The sequence below is a fragment of the Muscardinus avellanarius genome (genome assembly GCF_963383645.1).
Source record: "Muscardinus avellanarius genome assembly, chromosome: 10".
NCBI lineage: Eukaryota > Metazoa > Chordata > Mammalia > Rodentia > Gliridae > Muscardinus > Muscardinus avellanarius.
The window spans coordinates 18,691,236-18,715,312 of record NC_137796.1 but is presented as its reverse complement, the minus strand read 5'-3'; the positions used below and the strand labels follow the sequence as shown (position 1 = coordinate 18,715,312).

The following is a 24,077-nucleotide window of genomic DNA, read 5'->3' as shown; positions in this document are numbered from 1 at the left end:
AGGCCGGGTGTAGTGGAGCACACTTGTAACCCCAGCATTTGGGAGGCTGAGACAGGAGGATCGCGATTAGCAGACATCCTCAGCTACTATGTAGTGAGGCCCTTTGCAACTTAGTGAGACCCTGTTTCAAAGTAAAGAATAAAAAATAGAGCTGAGGGTGTAGCTTGGAAGTAGAATGCCCCTGGGTTCCATTCCCAGTACCAAAAAGAAAAAGTAGAAAAGTGCTAGGTGCCAGTCACATGCCCATATCCCCAACATCTCAGGAGACTGAGGCAAAAGAATCACAAGTTCGAGGCCCACCTGGGCAATTAGCAAGATCCTGTCTCAAAAATAAAAAGAAGCTGGGTGTGGTGGCACATGGTTGTAATCCCAGTGCTTGGGAGGCTGAGACAAGAGGACTGCACAGGTTCAAAGTCAGCCTCAGCTACTTAGTGAGGCTCTCAGCAAGTTAGTGAGACCCTGTTTCCAAATAAAGTATAAATTAGGTCTGGGAGTGTAACCCAGAGGTAGAAAGCCTCTGGGTTCTACCCCCAGTACCTAAAAAATAAGCAAACAAATAAATAATAATAAATAAATAAATAAAAAGAAAAGCCAGGCGTGGTGGCGCACACTTGTAATCCCAGTACTTGGGAGGCTGAGACAGGAGGATCGCATAAGTTTGAAGCCAGCCTCAGCTACTTAGTGAGGCTCTCAACAATTTAGTGAGACCCTGTTTCCAAATTAAATATAAAATAGGTCTGGGAGTGTAGCCCAGAGGTAGAAGGCCCCTGGGTTCCAACTCTAGTACCACAAAAAATAATAAACAAATAAATAAATAAGCAAGCAAGCCAGGTGTGGGGACAGAGTCCTGTAGTCCCAGTACTTAGGAGGTTGAGACAGGAGGATTGCAGGTTTAAATTTAGTAAGGCTAGTCAGGCGTGGTGGTACACGCTTGTAATCCCAGCATTCAGGAGGCTGAGACCAAAGGACTGCAGCTCACAGACAGCCTCTGCTACTTAGTGAGACCCTCTGCAACTCAGTGAGACCCTGTTTCAAAATAAAGACTAAAAAATAGGGCTGGGGGTGTAGCTCGGAGGGAGAATGCCCCTGGGTTCCATCCCCAGACCCACAAACAAGTAAGTAAGTAAGTAAGTAAGTAAGTAAGTCAGTCAGTCAGTCAGTCAGTCAGTCTCTCAAGTAACCTCGCAAGACCCTGTTTCCACATAAGAAATATAAAAACTGACCTGGGGGTGTATCTCAGAGGTAAATGTCTCTGGGTTCAGTCCCCAGTACCACAAGAAGAAGAAGAAGAAAAAAGGAAGCTGGACACAATGGCACATGCCTGTAATCTCAATACTTAAGAGGCTGAGACTGGAGGAGTGCAGGTTTGAAGCCAGTCTAAGCAATTTAGCAAGACCCTCTGCAACTTAGCAAGACACTATTTCAAAATAAAAAAGGGGGATAGGGTTATAACTCAGAGGTAGAATGCCCCTGGATTAAAATCCCAGTACCCAAAACAAAACTAAACTAAACTAAAAAGGGCTAGGAATATAGCTCATTGGTACAGCACCCAGAGGAAAGGAGGGAAAGAGGGAGGAAATGAGGGAGGAAGGAGGGCTGATTTTATGTAAAATGTGTAAAAAAATGTGTTGAAGCATTTTCCTCTCTGCTATCCAGAAAGCTTTATTCAAGGATCCTGAACAGCTGACATTGGCTTACTTCTTGAGGCTATCTCAAAAGGCCCCAGACATGGGTTAGGGCACTGGCTCCACCTCAGAAACACCACTAAGAAACTGCTGGGAAAAAAAAAAAAGGTGTCTTGTCACTCACTGCAAGCTCTAATGTGACCTCCTGGGGCAGGGCTTGTGAAATAGAGGTTATCTGTGCCCATATAGACTATTACTGGCTTAACCATAAATAGCTTCTCAGATAAAATCAGGTAAAAGTATACACCAGCGCAAGTTGTAATCTATGAAGGAAAAGCAGGAGTTGGGGCGGAGAGGAAGAGGCAACGGAAAAAGAGAATGGTCAGGAGTCCTGGGACTCTGGCCCAGGAGATCTGAGAAGAGTTCAGCCCTGACCTGAGCTCTCAATTACTCCCTGGACTATGAATCTTCAGGTATTAAAAAGGGGGGGGAGGGGCTCTGATGGATGCTCCCTAAGACTTGGAGCAGCCCTACAATGCTCTGAACTAAAATCTGGAAGACAAATGCCACAGGCTCACCAGCACAGGCCTGGGCCTGGATGGCTGCCAGGTGTGGGTACATTCTCCTTGCTTGCCTCTATGTTCAAATTTTCCTTTATTTTGTATGTGTGTGTGGAACTGGGGATGCACGAAGGGGCAGACTGCCTCTGAGCTACATCCCCAGTCCTATTTTTTGTTCATTATTTTGAAACAAGGTCTCATTAAGGTGGAGATGGCCTAAGTAGCTGGGGCTGGCTCTGAACCTGCAATCTTCCTGTCTCAGCTCCCCAAGTACCAGGATTACAGGCCTGCACCACCACACCTAGCCTGATTTTTCCTTATTTTAAATACCTTCAAATGGGCATGGTAGCACATGCCTGTAATCCCAGTATCTAGGACGCTAAAACAGAAGGATCACAGGAATATCAGAAGAATGTCCCTAAATTGCTGAGGCTGCCTTCAAACCTACAATCTTCCCATTTTCCTATGTAAGCCTCCCAAGGATTACAAGTGAGATTATAAGTGTATGCCACCAACTTTATTTCTCTCTCTCTCTCTCTCTCTCTCTTTTTTTTTTTTTTTTTTTTTTTTTTTTGCGGGTCTAGGGATGGAACCTAGGGGCATTCGACCTCTGAGCTACATCCCCTGCCCTATTTTTTATTCTTTATTTTGAAACCAGGTCTCACTGAGTTGCAGAGGGCCTCACTAGGTAGCTGAGGCTGTCCGTGAACCGTGATCCTCTGGTCTCAGCCTCCCAAATGCTTGGGTTACAAGCGTGCGCCACCACGCCTGGCTCAACTTTATTTCTTTTTTTTTTTTTTTTCTTGGTGGTACTGGCATTCCTGGAAGCCCTTCTACCTCCAGGCTACACTCCCAAGCCTATTATATATATATATATATATATATATATATATATATATATATTTATATATGTATGTATAATATATATATATGTATAATATATATATATTTATATTTATATATTTTTTATTTTGAAAACAGGGTCCCTTAAGTCAGCGAGGCTGGCTCCGAACCAGTGCGATCCCCTCCTGTCTCCGCCTCCCAAGCATGGGGATTACAAGTGTGCGCCACCATGCCCGGCTCAACTTTATTTCTTGAATTAAAAAATTTTATTTCGTTAAGAAGAAAACGAAAGGCCGGGTGTGGTGGCGCACACTTTTTGTGGACAGCCTCAGCTACTTAGCAAGGCCCCTTGCAACTCAATGAGACCCTATTTCAAAATAAAGAATAAAAAATAGGGCAGGGGTATATCTCCCCAGACCCACAAAAATAATATATATATAATATATAATATATATTATATATAGAGAGAGATACTAATATATATATAGATAGAGAGACTAATATATATAGATAGAGAGACTAAAAAATAGGACCAGGGGTGTAGCTTGAGGTAGAATGCCCCTGGGTTCCATTCCCAGTACCGAAAAATAAATAAATAAAATGGAGAAAGAAGAAAAAAAAATTAGCATGCCCCACAGTCATGCAGGAGGAGATTCAGCAGGAATCTGGAGGGAAATCCCTGGCTGTTGCTCTCCCTGCTCTGCTTGCCAAATTAGGCCCCATGCCAAGTGTCCTTGTTGGGCCACACTTGTGTCCACTTGGCCTGGAGTTAAGGCTCTAGCCGCCTGGCAGGACTTGTGGCAGGACTCAGCTTCTAAGGCAGGCCTGCCCTGGCTGCAAGCCAACAGATGGCCGGGCGCAGGTCTAACTGCCGCCAGCTAGCGTCCTGATGACTTCCAGATTGGTATCTTTAGTGCTACTCCTCATGTGGCCACCTACCTGCTGGACTCCTCCCTCAGATATCGGACACAGAATACCAACTCTTCTACTCCCCTCCATGCACCAAACCTTCTCCTCCTCTGGGGTCTCCATCTCAGGAACGGATCCAGCACTCACTCAGTATTTTATGAAGTTAGAAGCCTGACTCCTAACACCTCTCACTCATATCCAATAAAAACCAGCCTCATCTTGTAGGTTGCAGCCCCTGGATCTCTGACCCAGTCCTTCATCCCCTCCTCCTGCCACCCCTACCCTGCCAGGTTCTGTCACCTGGAGAGCTGTAGAACCCTCCAGCCTGACTCCTCCTGACTCAGTCCTCCAGAGCCTCAGAGCTGGTTTCTAGCTGTGTCTCACACCAGCACCCATCCCCCACACCATTCCCCTCTGCTTCATCCACTGAGGGAGCTCCAGCTGGCCCACAGCACCAAGATGCCAAACCGCCCCGTCTCCCCCCACCCCGGCTTCTCTCCCCACTCTGGCTACTTCATCCTCTTGGGCTGCAGGAGTAGGCTGGAGGACAGCAATCAAGGCAGGTTACCTGCCACGCACGGTCACCACCAATGATCCATGCCAGTTCCTGATAAATGGGCACTGGGGTCTCTTCACACACAGATGTCCCTGCCCACGGCTGTCAAGACAATGTGGATTCATAAATACTGAGGAAAAACTTCAGGAGTATGGGGAGCCCAGGCTCTCACAGCTTAGAGACTTGTATTCATCTCTTCCTTCCTCCTTTTTTTTTGTTTTGTTTTTTTTTTTTTTTTGTACTGGGGATTGAACTCAGGGGTGTTCTACCTCTGAGCCACACACTCAGCCCTATTTTATTTTTTATTCTGTGTATGTGTGTGTGTGTGTGTGTGTGTGTGTGTGTGTGTGTGTGTGTGTTTACTAGGGATTGAACCCCTGGAGTTTTGTGGGGTTTTTTTTACTTCTGAGCTACACTCCCAGTCCTATATTTATCTTTGAAACAAGGTCTCACTATGTTAATGAGAGTCTCACTACTTACTGAGGCTGTCCTCAAACCTGTTAACCTCCTGTCTCAGCTTCTCAAGTACTGGGATTACAGATGTGTGCCACCATGCCTGGCTTATTTTTTTTTATCTTTGAAACAGGATCTCCCTAAATTGTGAGGCTGGCCTCAACTCTGTAATCCTCCTGTCTCAGCCTTCCAGTACTGATGTGCACCACCGTACCTGGCTTCATCCTCTTCCTTTCAGTGCACACTCTCTCTGGGTTCCTGCCTTCTGCATGTGCTTTTCTCAATGCCCCCTGGGTACCTCGATCTTTTTGTGACCACTAAATTGTCAGGACTGTGACATCTCTTCCTCTGGATGAATCTGACTATAAGGAATTTAGAATTGAGTGAAATTCATTTTGCTGTCCAAGCAGCTGTGGTCCTCCAATTTCACCAACTCAATATAGTCTCCGCTGACAAAATGAAATAATTCCACACAAGACCATATGCAGGTACTTTTGTTTGTTTGTTTTCTTTGGTACTGGGGACTGAATCCAGGAGCATTCTTTCTCTGCATTACCTCTAGTAGCCCTTTTTAAATTTTTTTTTATTTTGAAACTGGGTCTCACAAATTGCTGAGGCTGGTCTCACACCAGTGGTCCTCCTGTCTCAGCCTCTCAAATACTGTGATAACAGACAAGTGCTCCTGTACCCGGTTCATATACAGATACTCTTAAAACATTTCCCACACATCGACCTTAGCCTAATCTAAGAAGCTCTCCTGTCTTTCTTTCTATTTATTTATCTTTTGTGTGCGGTAGGTACTAGGGAATGGAACCCATGGGGATTCTACCACTGAGATACACCCCCAGCCATATTTTATTTTTTATTTTGAAACAGGTTCTCACTAAGTTGCAGAGGGCCTCACTAAGTTGCTGAGACTGGCTTCAATCCTGTAATACCCCTGCCTCAGCCTCCCAAGTACTGGGATTACAGGCATGCACCACCACACCAAGCTCCTTTTTTTTTTTAAGCCATAATCCTCATCCTTCCTAAACCGCACATCCAAGATACCTATTGCCTGCCATGGACTAACCCACACAACTATCCAGACCTAACCTCTGCACATCTTGACATACTCTACACCCTCCAGTTACCAAAGCACTTCTGACCCTCTGCAATTTCATTCTGACACTGCCGATGCAACTCCTTCTCCCTAGCGTGTTCTTCCCATCTCCTTGGCTTGGCCAGTTGTTGTTTTTAACAGCTTTACTGACATATAACCCATTTACCATACAATTTGCCCGTTTGCAGTGCACAATTCAGCTGGGTATGGTGGCACATGTCTATAATCCCAGTAATTAGGAGGCTGAGACAGGAAGATCACAGGTTAAAGGACAGCTTCAGCAATATAGTGAGACTCTCAGCAACTTAGTGAAACCCTATTTCAAAATAAAAAATAAAAAGGGCTGGAAAGCTAGGCATGGTGGTGTACACTTGTAATCCCAGTACTTGGGAGGCTGAAACAGGAGGATTGCAGGTTTGTAGCCAGCCCCAGCTACTTAGGAGGCCCTCCTCAACCTAGTGAGGCCCTGTTTCAAAATAAAGAAAAAACAGGGCTGAGAGTGTAGCTTGGAGGTAGAATGCCCCAGAGTTCAATCCCGATACCAGAAGAAAAAAAGAAAAGAAAAGAAAGTGCACAATTCACCAGGCATGGTGGTGCACACCTGTAATCCCAGTATTTGGGAGGTTGAGACTGAAGGATTCCAGGTTTAAGGACAGGCTCAGCAACTTATAAAACTGTTTCAAGATAAAAAGGGCTGGTGTAATCTCAGAAGTAGAATACTGCTGGGTTCAATCCCCAGTACACCCCAAATAAATAAATAAATAAATATGGTGCATAATTCATAGTTTTCAGTATATTCAGGGAGCAACCATCACATAATCAAAGCAATGAACATCATTCAGCATATTATCACCCCCAAAAGAAGCCCATACCCTGTAACTATTACCCACCATGTTCCCACTCCTCCTCAAAGTACCCTGTGCCCACTGAGCAGTCAGTGCTGTTGTCGTTGTTGTTGTTGCTTCTCTTTTGCGGTACTGGGGCTGGAACCCAGGGGCGTTCTACCTTCGAGCGACACCCTTAGCCCTATTTTTTAATTCTTTATTTTGAAACAGGGCCTCACTAGGTAGCTGAGGCTGGCCGTGAACCACGATCCTCCTATCTCAGCCTCCCAAATGCTGGGATGACAAGCGTGCGCCACCACACCCAGCTTCAGCACTGTTTGATGTCCACTGCTCTGTCCTTTAGACAGGTACACTTGCCCAAGCAGGCCTGTGTGACATATTTGTTACAGTTTAGGTCTAGAATACACCCAAAGTCTGTGCTTAGAGGTGGGGCCTTGGGGATGTAATTGGATCATGAGGGCTCTGATGCTATCGATGAACTAATTCACCGATGGCTGAATGGATTACTGATAGGTTAGTGGGGACATGCCCCAGACGGGTTTTTCTCCCTAGTCTCTGTCTGTCTGTCTTTCTGGCTGCCAGGAGCTGAGCAGCTTTCCTCTGCCACACTCTTCTGTTATGATATTTTTGCCTTGAAGCCAGCTAACCATGGACTGAAACCTCTGAAACTAAGCCAAACTAAATCTTCCTCTAAGTTGTTTGTGTTAGGTGTTTGGATCATAGCAACAAAGAGCTGACTAACACACCTCTCAACACCCACCATGGCACCTGCCTCTTGGGAGCGACCGGAGGGACCAACCACAGTGGGAGCAGCTGGCTCTGACTGTTCATCTAGTGCTGGGCCCTGTGCTAACACTTCAAGGATCTACAGTGCTCCTTCCTTCCTTCCTTCCTTCCTTCCTTCCTTCTCTCTCTCTTTCTTTCTTTCTTTCTTTCTTTCTTCCTTTCTTTCTTTGTCTCACCGTGTTGCCCAGGATGGCATTAAATTCCTGGTCTCAAGCGATCTTCCTGTTTCTGACTTCTGAGTAGCTGGAACTATAAGCTTGTGCCTCCATGCCCAGCTGAGAGATCCTATTATTTGTCTCATTTCACAGCTAAGGACGAATGACTTGCCCAAGGTCACAAAGCCAGTAAGTGGCTGGGCTGGAATTAGTTCATCGGTAAGTTATGCTGTCTCTACATTCCCTGCCCATCCACTCCCATCAGCTTCTCACCCCACCTTCCTGTTCTCATTAAACTCACTTATGACCTTTAAACGGCACAACCAAACAGAAGGCTGTCTTTCTTCCAATCTCGTGGCCACGTTTGGGATTCGCCATTTCCTTTTGCCGATTCTCCCTTGGGGATAACCACCTCTTGGGGATGGCTTCACTTTTTTTTTGACAGAACCATCTTCTTCCCCTCTTGCCCAAATAAAATGATTCCTGGAAGAAGGTCCAATCTTTGGCCTTAGTTTTGATTCTCTCAGGGGCCTTGGCCACAACTCTACTTACTTCCATTCTCTCAGCTGTCTCTCAAGCTCAGACTTCACACCTGAACACCAAAACTGGCACCCACATCTCCACTCAGATGGCTCACAGACCCTCAGTCTCATCTCGTTCCTTCTCAAAGCTGCTCCTTCTCCTCTATGCCATCATCATTTCATTCTGTCACCTACACAGTTGCCAAAGCCAGAGATGAGACACCAGGCTTAATTTCTCATTCTTTCTTTTTTTATTGATGAATTATAATTATACATGATAATGCTGGATGTGGTGGTGCTCACCTGTAATCCCAGTCCTTGGGAGGCTGAGACAAGAGGATCACAATTTAGTGAGGTTCTTGTCAACTTAGTGAGAATTTGTTTCAAAATAAAATATATAAAACAGGACTGGGAGTGTAGCCCAGAGATTTAGAATGCCCCTGGTTTCTATCCCAAGTACCACACACAAAAAAAATTATTATTACTATACATAATAGTGGGACCCATTGTTAAATATTTATATGTGAACATAATGTAATTTGGCCAATTTAATTCCCTAGTACCACCCCTTTCCCTTCTATCCACCCTTTAACTCGTCCTCTCCCCCCACTATACTGGTCTTTCTTTTATTTTTGTGATATTTCCTCCCCTTTTTAATTTTTTTTTCCTTTTTTCTTTCTAGCTTCCACATATGAGAGAAAACATATGATCTTTGATTTTCTGAGTCTGGCAATAATATCCAGTTCTTTCCTGCAAGCGATATAACTTCATTCTTCTTCACTGCTGAATAAAACTTTATAGTGTGTGTATGTATGTATGTGTGTGTGTGTGTGTGTGTGTGTAAACACACACATATTTTTTTCTTTCCTTCTTTTTTTTGGTACTGGAGATTGAACCCAGGGGCATTTCTACCTCTGAGCCACATCCCCAGCCAGCCCTTTTGTATTTACTTTGAAATAGGGTCTCACTACTTGGTGAGACTGTCCTTAAATCGGTGACCTTCCTGTCTCAGGCCCCCAAGTACTGGGATGACAGGCGTGCACCACCACACCCAGCTTTATGTCCCACAGTTTCTATATCAACTGTTGATGAACACCTAGGCTGCCTCCATAATTGGGCTATGTGAACCGCACTGCTCTAAACGTGGGTATGCATGTATCACCATACCTCATTCTTTCTTGCTCTTCCTAAAATTCCCCTAAAGTGCTCTCTCCTAGCCAATGCCTGAGGACAGGCTACCACCATCTCCAGCCTGGATTCCTGTAAGAACCTGAAAACTCTTCCCACCTCCAGTACAGCCTCCACCACCAACCCACTTTCCCATTGCAGGCACTATTCAAAGCATAAGTCCAATAGTTTTGCTCTCCCATCCCCTGAACTTAGGACAGAGTTCCTAAGATCACTTTTAAAGTGATCTCTGTTTACTTTTCAGTCAAATTCCTAGCAACCCTATAATCAGTTAGTGCCAAATGACCTGCCACTCCTGGAAGGCACCACCAACATCTGCACTTATAGTTTCATGTGACTGGTGACTAGCCAAGCTCTGCCTGGAGTCTCCCTTTCTTCTTCCCACATGAAACTGTCTCTTGTGAAATACTGTTGAAATGCAGAAGGAGATGTTGTGATGAGCAGAAAACAAGTGAATCAAGGCAGAGAGGGATGAAGTGTTCGGGAAGATGGCTGGCACATCTCACACGTGGGCGCTTCAACTATAGCCCCCAAGTGTCTAACTCCCTGGCTATGAAAATGGTCTCGGGACCATCTAGCTCACATAGAAGTTGAGAAGATCACAGGGCTCCTCCTCTCAAGTGCTAATGCTATCGCTTTACCACAGGAGATGTCCTGATTGGGCCAAGTGTCAGGTAAAGTTCCCATTCTATTTTATTTTATTTTACTATTATTTTGTGGTGCTGGGGATTGAACCCAGGGACATTCTATCTCTGAGCTACACACCCAACCAATTTTTTATTCTGAAACAGGGTCTTGCTAAGTTGTGGCGGGCCTCACTAAGTTGCTGAGGCTGGCTGTGAACGTGCAATCCTCCTGCCTCAGCCTCTGAAGTACTGAGATTACAGGCGTGTGCCACCACGCCTGGCTCAAGCCCTCATTCTAGATCAAGGAACTAGCATTGTGGTGTCATCAGCTGAGTGCATCTGTATAATCCAGCGAGCCACTTGCTTTTCTGTCTTTTCCAAGCTTCTGAGTTAGAGAAAACTATCCATACAGAAAAATCTAGAACTAGAACAATGACTGACCTGGTAGTAATGAGAACCCCCAGGACTCAGATTATAGTACCTATTGTATCATTTTCCAATAAAAAGAATAAAATCTCTTGAGAGAAATGACGATTCTAAGTATTCAGGAAATGTTCCTAAGTTTAGACCATAATAGCATCCCAGACGGTAAAGAAGCTCTCACAGGCTACAGGGCTGTGTCAAGAAGACTTGGCAGCCAACTGACTCAGATCCCAATGGCAGAGACAAGCTAAGCATCAATATGGTTAATTGATTGAAAGATAAAGACACATTAAAGTTCATTAGTGTTATGCTACTAAAAAAACAAACATCAATAGTCATCTTTGGATGATGTTAGGAAACTTTTTTTTTTTTTTTTTGGTGGTGGTACTGGGGATGGAACCCCTTTCTACCTGCGGGCTACACTCCCAGACCTATTTTTTATATTTTATTTGGAAACAGGGTCTCTTAGACCAGCAAGGCTGGCTTTGAACCAGCGCAATCCTCCTGTCTCCGCCTCCCAAGTACGGCCAACTCTTTTTTTTTGGGGGGGGGGGTCTGGGGATGGAACCCAGGGGCATTCCACCTCCGAGCTACACCCCCTGCCCTATTTTTTATTCTTTACTTTGAAACAGGGTCTCACTGAATTCCAGAGGGCCTCACTAAGTAGCTGAGGCTGTCCGCGAACTTTAATACTCCTGTCTCAGCCCCAAGTCCTTTTTATTTTTTGGTTTGCTAAGAGTATTGCTATATTGCTGAGGCTGTCCTCAAACCTATGATCCTGTCTCCCACATCCTAGAATTCTAGTGTGCACAACTATGCATAATAAACAGTTTTAAAGAGAAAAGAGAGCCAGGCATAGTGGCTCATGCCTGTAATTCCAATACTTGGGAGGCTGAGACAAGAGGATTACAGATTCAAGAACAGCCCCAGCAAGTAGTAAGACTCTTATCAACCTAGCAAGACCCTCTTTCAAAATTTAAAGAAAGTAGGGCTGAGGGTATAGCCCAGAGGTAGAATTTCCCTGGGCTCAATCTGTAGTGAGAGAGAGACAGAGAGAGAGACAGAGAGAGAGACAGAGAGAGAGACAGAGAGAGACAGAGACAGAGAGAGAGAGAGAGAGAGAGAGAGAGAGAGAGAGAGAAAGAGAAGAGAGGGAGGAGACGGAGAGAGGCGAGAGAGAGATTAATTGATTGATTGATAGACTGATTCTGGGATTCAGACCCTGGAACCTGATTTACCTCTGAATGCCCAGCATCCAGTCAGGCAAAAAAAAAAAAATTTTTTTTTTTTGTACTAGGGATTAAACCTTGGACCATGCTACTACATTGCTGAGACTGGCCTCAAACCTGTAATCTTCCTGTCTCAGCCTCCCAAGTACTGGAATTAGAGTCATGAGCCACCACCTCCAGATTATCTCTGGTCATTTTTATTTTTTATTTTGAAACAGGTCTCAGGTTACTAAGAGTCTCACGACATTACTGAAGTTGGCAATCCTCCTGTTTCAACCTCCCAAGTACTGGGATTACAGGTGTGCACCACCACGCCCAGCTTAATAGCAATGCTTTTAGAATATGTTCGATGTAAGAGTTGAGAGTTTGGGCTCAGACACCCCACCTGGCTTTGGTATGAAGCCTAGCAGGCTGGGCGAAGTTGGCATTGAGAATGTGCAAACACATGCTTCAATGTGAAAGCAGCTCTGCATATGCTCCTCATGGTCTGAAATACTTTCACTTAGTCACATCCAACAACTCCTGCAGGCCTCTGTGGTAGATAACACTCCTTCCCATCCCTGTCTGCCCTCAACCCCACTCCTAAAGAGTCAGGGACTTCCTCCGCTGGGTTCAGCCTGAGTTCTTGTTTTATATTTATTTATCCATCCATTCATTCATTCATTCATTCATTCATATATTTGTGTGGTACTGGGGATGGAATCCAGGGGCCTTCTACCTCCATGCTACACCTCCAGACCTATATATATATGTGAAGAGTCAGCCATGCAGAGAGCTGTGGAAAAGAGCATTTCACAGATCATGTGAATTTACAAACAGACCATTCAGAGGGACCAAACGGAGCTCCAGGTGGCAGGGTGCTGGGTCAGGATACAAATCTAGGAACCCAGACTCGTGGTTTAAAACAAGAGCTCAGCCAGGCGTGGTGGCGCACACTTGTAATCCCAGTACTTGGGAGGCTGAGACAGGAGAATCACAGATATATACATACATACATACATACATTACATATATATTTTTTTTTTTTTTTTTTTGGTGGTCCTGGTGATGGAATCCAGGGGCCTTCTACCTCTGGGCTACACTCCCAGACCTATTTTATATTTTTATTTGGAAACAGGGTCTCTTAAGCCAGCCAACCTGTGCGATCCTCCTGTTTCGGCCTCCCAAGCGCAGGGATTACAAGCATGCGCCACCACGCCCGGCCAGACCTATTTTTTTAAATATTTTATTTGGATACAGGGTCTCACCAAGTTGCTAAGAGCCTCACTAACCTGCTGAGGTTTGCTTCGAACCTGTGATTTTCCTGTCTCAGCCTCCCAAGTACTGGGATTACAAGCGTGCGCCACCACGCCTGGCTGAGCTCTTGTTTTAAACCAAGAGTCTGGGTGCCTAGATTTGTATCCTGACCCAGCACCCTGCCACCTGGAGCTCCGTTTGGTCCCTCTGAATGGCCTGTTTGTAAATTCACATGATCTCTCTGAAATGCTCTTCTCCACAGCTCTCTGCATGGCTGACTCTTCATTCTTGGCATCACAGCTGAAATAGCCTTTCCTCAGCAGGGCCTTAACCAGTCATGCTCTCAAAAGAAGATTCTTAACCACCTCTCCACTGTCTCTTTCACAAGTAGCACACTTCATGGGTAAGTGTTATTCATTTATTTTTACTATTTAACAATGCCAACACTAGGGGCTAACACTGAGAACTTAGCATGTGCCAAGTTTGTCTTAAGCACTTGCTACAGTTTGAATATGATTTGAGTGTCCCTCAAGGCTCATGTGTTGAAACTTAATCCTCACTGTAAGGTATTAAGAGGGTGGAAACTTATCTGACTACAGCATTTAGAGGTAAGACCTAGAAGACACACATATACAAGCATGTTCCCTTCTCTTCCCATGTATGCCCAGCACCACCTCAGGCCTCTGCCACCAAGAACACCATCACCAGACATGGCCCTTGACCTTGCCAAAAAAACCTATGAGCCAAAATAAACCTTTTTTTTTTTTTTTTTTTTTTTTTTGCAGTACTGGGGTTTGAACCCAGGGGCATTCTACCTCTGAACTACACCCAGCCCTATTTTTTATCCTTTATTTTGAAACAAGGTCTAATTTATGGATGGCCTCACTAAGTAGCTGAGGCTGGCCAAGAACCTTCAATCTTCCTGTCTCAGCCTCCCAAGTGCTACGATTACAAACATGGTGCCACCGTGCCCAGCTTAAACGTCCTTTCTATATAACTCAGTCTGTGGTATTGTGTCGCTGACAACAGATAATGAATAACAATAATTTATGTAAATTATCTTGTTTAACAGTCATAACCACCCCATGAGGTAAGTGCTATTATTACTTTCATTTTATAAAGAATGAAAGTCAAGAAGCCGGGCGTGGTGGCGCTCACTTGTAATCCCAGCATTTGGGAGGCTGAGACAGGTGGATCACGGTTCGCAGACAGCCTCAACTACTTAGTGAGGCCCTTCACAACTCAGTGAGACCCTGTTTCAAAATAAAGAATAAAAAATAGGGCAGGGGGTGTAGCTCGGAGGTCAAATGCCTCTGGGTTCCATCCCCAGACCCGAAAAAAAAAAAAAAGAAAGAAAGAAAGTCAAGACCACTTAGGGCCATAGGGCCATAAGGTAGCAAGCCTACATTTATGACCATATTTTGTGCATATGTGTTACTGTGGTTTGAACCCAGGGGCAAACTTACCTCTGAGCTACACCCTCAGCCGTTTATTTACTTATTTATTTATTTATTTATTTATTGTTTGTTTGTTTGAAATGGAGCCTTGCTAAGTTGCTGAGACTCTCACTAATTTGCTGATACTGGTCCCAAAACTGTGATCCTCCTGTCAGCCTCCCAAGTACTGGGATTACAGGTGTGTGCCACCATGCCCAGCTTACACTGATTTGTGTGTGTGTGTGTGTGTGTGTGTGTGTGTGTGTGTGTGTGTGTGGTACTGGGGGTGGAACCCAAGGGCTCTACCTCCGGGCTATACTCCCAAACATATTTTATACTTTATTTGGTAACAGGGTCTCACTAAATTGCTGAGAGCCTCACTAAGTAGCTGAGACTGGCTTCAAACCTGTGCGATCCTCCTGTCTCAGATTATAAGCGTGCGCCACCATACTCAGGTTATACTTATTTCTTAATGTCTTCCATGCCCTACTGACATCCACCCCCAAACAATGAACTGCAAGTCACCACCATTCAACAAAGTATCTCAGCCAGGCCTGGTGGCTCAGCTCCTGCTTGTAATCCCAGTACTTGTGAGGCTGAGACAGGAGGATTGCAGGTTTGAGGCTAGCCTCAGCTACTTAGTGCAGCCCTCTGCAACTCAGTGAGACTCTGTTTCAGAATAAAAAATTAAAAACAACAGGACTAGAGGTGTAGCTCACAGGGAGAATACCCCTGAGTTCAATCTCCCAGTACTTCAAAACAAACAAACAAACAAACAAACAAACAAACAAACAAAAAATGCCTGGCATAAAATAGGTGCTATATAAGAGCAGTGTATGAATAAAACTATTCAAAGTAATACTGTGTGATTGTCCTACATATATCTCTGAACCACTTTCTCTTTCCCACAATTTCCTAGCACAGGATCCAACCCCTAAAAGGTATTCAAGACATACAGAGTCAGGTGTGGTGGTGACGCCTATAATCCTAGTACTTGGGAGGCTGAGACATGAAGATCACAAGTTTGAGCCCAGCCTCAGCAATTTTAGATAGACTCTGTTTCAAAATATAAAACAAGCTGGGCATAGTGGTGCACGCTTGTAATCCCTGAACTTGGGAGGCGGAGACAGGAGGATCATGCAGGTTCAAAGCCAGCCTTGCTGGTTTAAGAGACATTGTTTCCAAATAAAATATAAAATAGGTCTGGGAGTATAACTCGGAGGTTGAAGAGTTCCATCCCCAGTACCACCAAAAAAATAAAAAATAAAATAAAATAAAATAAAATAAAATAAAATGGGGCTGGGCATAATGGTGCACACTTGTAATCTAGCATTTAGGAGGCTGAAACAGGAGGATCATGGTTCAAGGACAGCCTCAGCTACTTAGTGAGTTGCCTTTGCAACTCAGTGAAACCCTGTTTCAAAATAAAGAATAAAAAGATAGGGCTGGGGGTGGAGTTCAGAGGTAGAATGGTTCCATCCCCAGTACAGTACATAATAATTAATAATAATAATAATAATAATAATAATAATAATAAATAATAAATCAAATGGGGCTGGGGCCTCAGAGATAGAATATTCCTTAGTTCAATCCCCAGTACAAAAAAAAAAAAGGATAGGAAAAAAGAAAGACATACAAAAAAAAAAAAAAAAACCTCAGAACTATAAAGGAGCTGTTGTGACCACAGGGTTCTGTCCCCTTAGTTCCTCTCCAGGGTCTTTTCCTACTGTTGAGAATAGACAATCAAGAAAGTTGCATAATAGAGGGCACATGGGCTTCAGAAGTCCTGAGAGGCCGAGCTGTAACAGAAGAGAGCAGTCAGTGGACAGATGCCCTGCTGCGGTGGAACCCAGAGAAGAAGGCAAGGGAACTATACTTGTCCTATCTTGCAGAACAAATAAACCCCCATTGCCCAGTGCCCTATGCTTGTGGAAACTGTCCATCACCTGAAACATGTCCCTCAGAAATTTATTAGGGACCATAGCACAGTCTTCCTTGATCTTTCCTTCCTGCTTCTCTCCCCATTCCTCTAGAGATGAGGCAAAAATACCCAGCAAGTCGGGCGTGGTGGCACACGCTTGTAATCCCAGCATTTGGGAGGCGAAGACCGGAGGATCGCGGTTCGTTCGCAGATAGCTTCAGCTACTTAGTGAGACCTGGTTTCAAAATAAAAAATAAAAAATAGGGCAGGAGGTGTAGCTCGGAGGTCGAATGCCCCTGGGTTCCACCCCAGACCCGCAAAAAAAAAAAAAAAAAAAAAAAAAACAACAAGAGAAGCCTGAAGGCCAGGTCTCTGGTGTCATCTCCAGAAGCAGAGAAGGCCTTTCTGTAGAGGACAAAGGGAGCTTCTGGTCACTTTTTCCTACCTCTGATTATTTCTAGTCCTTCAAAGTCCTGAGCATCTCCAACATAGGAGGTCCTAAGAATCCCAAACCCTGTCAGGAAACTTCTAGACAAGTGGCGCTGACAGATGCCACAGAAATTGTGATTGAGTGAAGGGGACAAGATTCTAGCCTAGCATGGCCACAGAGAGTTTCCAAGATGAGATGGTACCAGGGCTGTGCTTCATGGGGACAAGAAGGAAGCAGAGGGAACAGCAGGTGAAATAATATGGAAAACATGAGCTAGCATTTTCTGAGTGCTTACTTTGTACTTGGAACTTTGTGTTCTTGGTGCTAGGCTGTTTTATACGCAGTAGCTTGTTGACACTTCACAATCTTTATGAGATAGGTGACTGTTAACATACCAGATAAAGAACCTAAGGCCTAGAGGTGTTAAATGTGTAAGATTATCCAGTAACTGACAGAGCTGGGATTCAGAAACTCACGTCTGCCTGACTCCAAAGTCCCACACTATGTGTACCAAGTGCTAAGAATGGCCTGAATGAGAGTATTGTGAAAGAGCAGGGGAGCCCTTAATGCCACAGTAAAGGTCTGGATTACATTCCACAAGGAGATGGTGTGCTGAACAGTGTTATAGGAAGATGGCCCAAAATGTTGAAGGAGAATGATGGAAGGTCTGCTGACAATGGGAACCCTCTGGTCCTAGAAAAAAAATTTTTTTTGGTATCAGGGATTGAACCCAGGGGTACTTCCTCCAAGCTACATCCCCAGATTTATTTTATTTTTCATTTTGAAACGGGGTCTAAGTTCCTTAGGCCGGCCCTGAATCTGCAATCCTCCTGTCTCATCCTCCCAAGTACTGGTATTACAGGTATAACTGGATGCTGCTAGAATTTCTACAGGGGGTGGGGGTGGGCAGGCAGGCAGCAGCAGGAACAAGGTAAGTTTAAAGCCAACTGAATGACCAGTTGATAATGGTGTTAACTTTTTCTTTAGTACTGGGGATTGAATCCAGGAGTATTCTACTTCTGAGCTACCCCCCAGCCTTTTTATTTTTTGAAACAGCGTCTTGCTAAGTTGCTGAGGCTGGCCTGGAACCTATAATCTTCCTCTCTGGGACTCCCAAGTACTGGGATTATAGTCATGTGCTACCACACCCAGCAACAGCGCTGACCTTTGGATTAAGCAAAGATTTTCCTCAAGTTCAAGTCAGTCCACAAAACTCACATTAAGTGCCAAGTGAGTGTTGGGCCCTGCCCCAGACAGCTTTTCACCGTTTCTCCTCTTCCCATAGTCAAAATCAGGTTGCTGGTAGGCTCCTACAGCCCAGTACCCTGAAGAGCTCTACTCGCCTTCTCCACTTCCACTCACATAATGAAGGTAAACAAATTTTCTTGCAGATTTATGTTAAAATAATAACATTTATAATTACTGTACTCTAACTTCAATAAATGTCATATATTGATAGTATTTATTTTCACTTGACTGGTCTAGTTTCCAAGGTATACAAGAACTGGCTGAGCTCACTTTTAACCTCAAAAGTTTTTGACGAGAGCCGGGCGTGGTGGCGCACGCTTGTAATCCCCGCGCTTGGGAGGCAGAGACAGGAGGATCGCGCAGGTTCAAAGCCAGCCGCGCGCGCTGGCTTAGGAGACCCTGTTTCCAAATTTAAAAAAATGTAAAAAAATAGGTCTGGGAGTGTAGCCCGGAGGTAGAAGGGCTTCCAGGAACCCCAGTACCACCCAAAAAAAAAAAAAAAAGTTTTGACGAGAAAATTTTCTCCAGTGGGTGAGTCCTCTGGCCATCTTCCCCTCCAGCTGCAAGTGTCTGCAAAAAGGTACCACTTGGGGATCAGGGATGGGCTCACATCCCTGCCCTTCACTACCACCTGGTGGGGGGACCTGGAATTAGGGACATCGCCTTGCAGCTGTGCCTGAGGAAGTCACTCTCACTTTGGAACTGTGTGCAGAGAGAAAAGGAGAACTCAGTTTCTGGCTACTCTTGAGTAAGAAATCATGTCCCAACAGCCACTACCCCCCTCCACCAAGGGTGTGGGATTTTTAAGCCAAAAATTTAGGTTTTTGCGTATGAACTTCCGGATTTGCAAGACTACCCTGCTTTCCCAAGCGCTTTGTTTAGGAGACACTGCCCAGTCCGTGGCTCAGAGTTAGGAGGAACCCCTTGCTAAACTGGCTTAGCAATTTCCCAGGAAGGCTCAACCCGAAGTCCAACGCTAAGACAATGATTCTAAAGGCCTTGGGGGTTGGGTTCTTTTCCGCTTAGCTTCCCTAAGCGTGGCCACCGGACAGCTTACTGCTACGTCAGTAAAAAAAAAAAAAAAAAAGGCTCGTACAGGCACACCTCCAAACGCCAACTTGTCCCGAAAGACACCCCCTTTCCAAACTACAGGGCGTGCAAAACCGGGAAGAGGCGGTCCAAGCCGAGGCGAACCACTGCGGTTAAGCCTTGTTTACGTCTGGGCTCCCGCCGTGTGACACAACTATAGGCAGACCCCTTTCTCCCCCGCCCATCATCAGCTCCTGGATTCCCAGAAACACCCTCCGCTTCCGGCTTCCCCACCAAGGGTGACTTCCATCCTGGCCTGAAATTTCCAGGCCCCTCAGCCCCCGCCCGCGGCTCACCCTCGAGCGTCTCGCACTGCACCAGGTTGAGGTAGTCCGCCTGACTGAGCACCCCGGCCTTCAGGCCGCGCACCAGTCCTTCCAAGTAGCCATTATCCACGTTGAAGTAAAGCTCCGGGAAGAACGACATGGCTGCGGCGGGACCGAGCAGCCCCGACCGGCGAGCGGGCAACGCTACTCCAAGATCAGCTGACGCGGCGCCCGCAACGGGCTGTCAGGCGCATCAGGTGACGCGCAAGAGCGTCACGTGACCACAACCGGGCGGGGCTCTGAGAGGCGCCCGGCTTCCGGGTGGATTCGCGCCTAAGCTTTGCGCAGGTGCGAGCTGCAGACAGCTCTCTGGCGCATGCGCGCTAAAGGGACGAGGGCTTTCTCCCTTCCCCAGCGTGAGAGCTACTTGCATGTCCAAGGACAACCGCGTGGTGGCGCCCGTGGCCGCAGGATTCTATGGATGCCCCTTCTCCAGTTTACCCGGGTTAGGTACACCTGGCACTGTAGGGGCCAGTGCGGTAAAGGTGGGAGTGGGAGGTGCTTCTTATTCTCGGAAAGACTTTACACCACAGCCTCCTCCCTCCCCCCGCCTCTAGGGGAAGTCAGGGACGGGCTTTGCTGGAGGTCACATTTAATTGGCCACAAGTAGGCCCTGGAGTTTAATGTCTATTCACTAGCGGAGAGTTAGAACCCCTATGCCGCGCTGCACCCTGCTTTCCCCACATTTGTTGCACAAGTCTCTCCAGCGCTGGAGTGCGGATCTTTTGCTTCTCCTAAAGGTGTTTGCTGCTATAAAAGCGCATATGCCTGTGCCTCGGGCGATAGGTAGCCAAGGCTCTGGCGAGGGTGTCTGACGTTTCTTGGCTTGGTGACGCCTCTGACCCCTGCCACGAACCCACCCCGCCCCCTTCGACGACACGCTCGAAATAACCACAGCTTTGGAATTGATCCCATCCTTTATTCGCGTCCCCCTCCTCTCCCCGGGATATTGGCTAGTTAGGTGCGGCTGCAGGGGTTGGTGGGTGTACCCAGCTTGCGGCAATAGCAGAAGGCGTTGAAGAAACGGCAGTAGCATGTGGCACACGGGTCGCAGCACGGTACCTGCTGTCCTAGGCAGGACTCCTGCAGCCGAACACAGCGGCGCGGGGAGCGGGGCTCGCGGTCCTGCGGGCCCAGCATCTGCATTGGTAGAGCAGGAGCGTGGGCACAGGCTGCAGAAGGCAGATTCGGGGGCCTCGCCTGTCCCAGTCAGTGTAAAATGGCACTGGAGCGGGATGAAGTGGTCCTCTTCGTTGCTCCTGGGGAAGGGGTCCCGCCCGAAGCAGGGGAGAAGGGATGGTAGCCGATGCCCCCAACCTGCCGCCTCAGCCCTTTTCCTGGGCAGTTACCTCTGCCAAAGCTTCTGCCTTCTGCAGCAAAGCCTCTTCTGCTTGTCTCCCAGTTGTCCTCTTCAGTGAGGTAAGCAGGCCTAGGCCTGGGGCAGAGAATGCAAGGGCGGACCCCCATGCAGAAAGTGCCCACTCCCCTGGGCAGGGGCTGGGAAGGGGGAGGGCTTAGACCAGGAGGGCACATTAGTGGCCCGGAGAGTACTGGGCCCCACCCAGCCCCACCCCTGCCCATACTGACCTGGGAGCTCTGGGAACAGGGCTTGGTCAGGCCTTCGGATGCCCTCGAGGGGGGCCAAGCCCATCTGGGCCCCCTGTGTAGCAGGCAGGGCCAGCAGCAGGGCACAGCTTAGCAGCACTGCAGTCAGCATGGCCTGGCTCAGCGGGAAAACCCACCACTCAGTCCCTCCTCTTCCTTGGCGTACCCCGTAGGTGCCCAGAGAGAGGTCCCCAGAGAGTAGACTTCTCCACCAACCTGAGGACTTACCTCTGTTTGCTGGTCCTTGCCTCCAGAGTTCCTGGCCACCTGCGCCCTCCGCTTATATGGCAGGGTCTAATGAATGGCCCACACGTGACCGGACCCTCTAACCGGGGTCTGAGGGGCTCTCCCTAGGGTGCGGACACAGTTCATGCCTCACTCCTTTAGTGGTCTACTAGAGGTGTGCCCCTCTCCAATTTAGAATGAGGCCTCCAGGAGCCAATTAAAGTTTAGAAACAAGTTAGGGTATCCAGGGCCCCCCAATTTCCACAGGACCAGGACCTACGGATGAGCTGGGCTGGAGCCATTAGCAGTAACAAGGCAGGCAGCCTGAGGGATAATTTAATTTGTGGCCCGGAGATGCTCACTCAGCCCCTACCAGGCATGATGTTTGCTTTGTTTCCAGGAACTTGAGGGCGTTGAAGGGGTGGTGGGCCAGTGGCTGTTGTGGGGTGGTGTGGGGTGGGATGGAGCCAGACCCTGGGTTTCTGGGGAGACGAGGGGGTGGGGCAGCCCACCTGGCCCAAACCAGGCCCTCCTGATGGCATCTTGGCCCTGTTTCCCCTCCACCACCCCCTTCCAGGCTACTCCAGGATCCCCACCCCTTCTCCTGTCTACAAACCCCTTTCTGCCCAGGGTTCCTGGAAACCAAGGGAGCAGAACGGACTGTTCCCTGGGTGGACAAGCAGCTTCCGAGTAAAAAGCTTTCAGGCCGTCTGCCTCATTAGTACTAATGGCTGCCCTCTTCCGCCTGTATTGTCAGGCCATTGCCCACACCTTGTTTGATCAGCCCGAGGCTGCAGTGAGGGCGGCTCATTTTGGACATGGCAGGACACTTAGGACCCCACCCACTCTGCCTTCCCTCACCCTCTGGGGGGCTCTTTATTACACACCTGCCGCTCTGGGAGAGGGAGGCTGGCTGAGTCACCTCGGAGGCCCTACAGACCGGGCTTGCCCAAGACAGTGCTCAGCCTTCTTTTCTTCTTCTTTTTCTTTTTTCTTGCAGAACTGGGGATGGAACGCAGAGGCATTCTACCTCCAAGCTACACCCACAGCCCTATTTTTTTATTCTTTACTTTGAAATAGGATCTCACTAAGTTGCAGAGGGTCTAAGTAGCAGAGGCTGGCTGCGAACCTGAGATCCTCCTGTTTCAGCCCCCCAGGTACTGGTATGACAAGCATGCGCCACCACACCTGGCTCTCTTTTTTTTTATTTTTATTATTATTATTTTTTTTTATGTGTGTGAGTGTGTTACAGAGGAAGGAACCCAGGGGTTTTTAGCTCCATGCTACACTTCCAGACCTGTTTTATATTGTATTTGCTAATCATCTCTGTATCGTTCCAATTTTAGTATATGTGTTGCCAAAGCGAGCTTTATATTTTATTTAGAAACAGGGTTTCAGTAAGTTAGTGAGAGCCTCACTAAGCTGCTGAGGCTGGTTTCGAACTTGCATGATCCTCATGTCTCAGGCTCCTAAGTACTGGGATTACAAGCATATGCCACTACATCCAGCTTTTTTATTTTTTATTTTTATTTTTATTTGATTTTATTTTATATTTTGTGGTACCAGGGATGGAACCCAGGCGCATTCCACCTTTGAGTGACACCCAGCCCTAATTTTTCATTCTTTTTTTATTTACTTTTTTTGTGTGTGTGTGTGGTACTGGGGGTGGAACCAAAGGGCTTTTCTACCTCTGAGCTATATTCCCAGACCTATTTTATAGTTTATTTGGAAGTGGTCTCACTAAGTTGCTGAGAGCCTCACTAAGTAGCTGAGGCTGGCTTTGAACCTGTGCAATCCTCCAGTCTCATCCTCCCAAGAGCTGGGATTACAAGCGTGTGCCACCACACCCCGCTATTCTTTATTTTTGAAACAGGGTCTCACTGAGTTGCTTAGGGCCTTGCTAAATTGCTGAAGCTGGCCTTGAGCCTGCAATCCTCCTATTTCAACCTCCAATATTGTGTGTGTGTGTGTGTGTGTGTGTGTGTGTGTGTGTGTGTGTGTGTGTGTGTTTAGTGAGAGTAGAACCCAGGGGCATTCTACCTCTGAGCTACACCTCAGACTTTTTTTTCTTTCTTTCTTTTTTTTTTTTTTTTTTTTTTTGGTGGTACTGGGGTTCCAGGAAACCCTTCTACCTCTGGGCTACACTCCCAGACCTATTTTATATTTTTTATTTTTTTATTTGGAAACAGGGTCTCTTTTTTTTTGGGGGGGGTACTGGGGTTCCTGGAAGCCCTTCTACCTCCGGGCTACACTCCCAGACCTATTTTATATGTTTGAAACAGGGTCTCTTACGCCAGCGCGGCTGGCTTCGAACCTGCGTGATCCTCCTGTCTCAGCCTCCCAAGTGCGGGGATTACAAGTGTGCGCCACCACACCCGGCGGAAACAGGGTCTCTTAAACCTCAGCACGATCCTCCCTCCTGTCTCCGTCTCCCAAGTGCGGGAATTACAAGCATGCGCCACCATGCTCTTTTTTACTTTTGAAACAGGGTCTCACTAAGTTGCTAAGGCTGCCTGCAAACTTAAGATCCTCCCATCTCAGCCTCCCAAGTATTTGGACTACAGACAAAGATCCTCTCCTCTCAGCTTCCCAAGTACTGGGATAACTGCCACTGTTACCAGTTAGTAAAAAGTATCTTAGCTGGTGACACAGCATTTGGGAGGCTGAAACAAGGATTGGGGTTCGCTGACAGCCTCGGCTACTTTAAGGCCCTTTGCAACTCAGTGAGACCCTGTTTCAA

The 24,077-nt window shown here is 46.8% G+C and overlaps 2 protein-coding genes across 3 annotated transcripts in view; both read right to left on the bottom strand.

Moving 5' to 3' along the window:
* Nucleotides 1-19,607, bottom strand: part of ATP6V0D1 (ATPase H+ transporting V0 subunit d1) — a gene marked incomplete at both ends in the record, with an annotated part of 49,608 nt that extends 30,001 nt beyond the window's left edge. Inside the window, one exon of the mRNA XM_080704651.1 lies at nt 19,478-19,607. Within this exon, the coding sequence (XP_080560777.1) occupies nt 19,478-19,607 (130 nt within the window). The remainder of the gene's footprint in view (nt 1-19,477) is intronic.
* An 857-nt stretch (nt 19,608-20,464) lies between these two features.
* On the bottom strand, nt 20,465-21,224 carry AGRP (agouti related neuropeptide; the record flags this gene model as incomplete). Of its 2 annotated transcripts, none has more annotated exons than XM_080704543.1 (3): nt 20,465-20,647; nt 20,857-20,942; nt 21,095-21,224. In XM_080704543.1, the coding sequence occupies 3 exons, from the start codon at nt 21,222-21,224 to the stop codon at nt 20,465-20,467; spliced, it is 399 nt and encodes a 132-aa protein (XP_080560669.1). The 2 variants fall into 2 exon arrangements, with proteins under 2 accessions (XP_080560669.1, XP_080560670.1); XM_080704544.1 differs by having other exon boundaries at nt 20,857-20,936.
* Between the last annotated feature and the right edge of the window lie 2,853 nt (nt 21,225-24,077).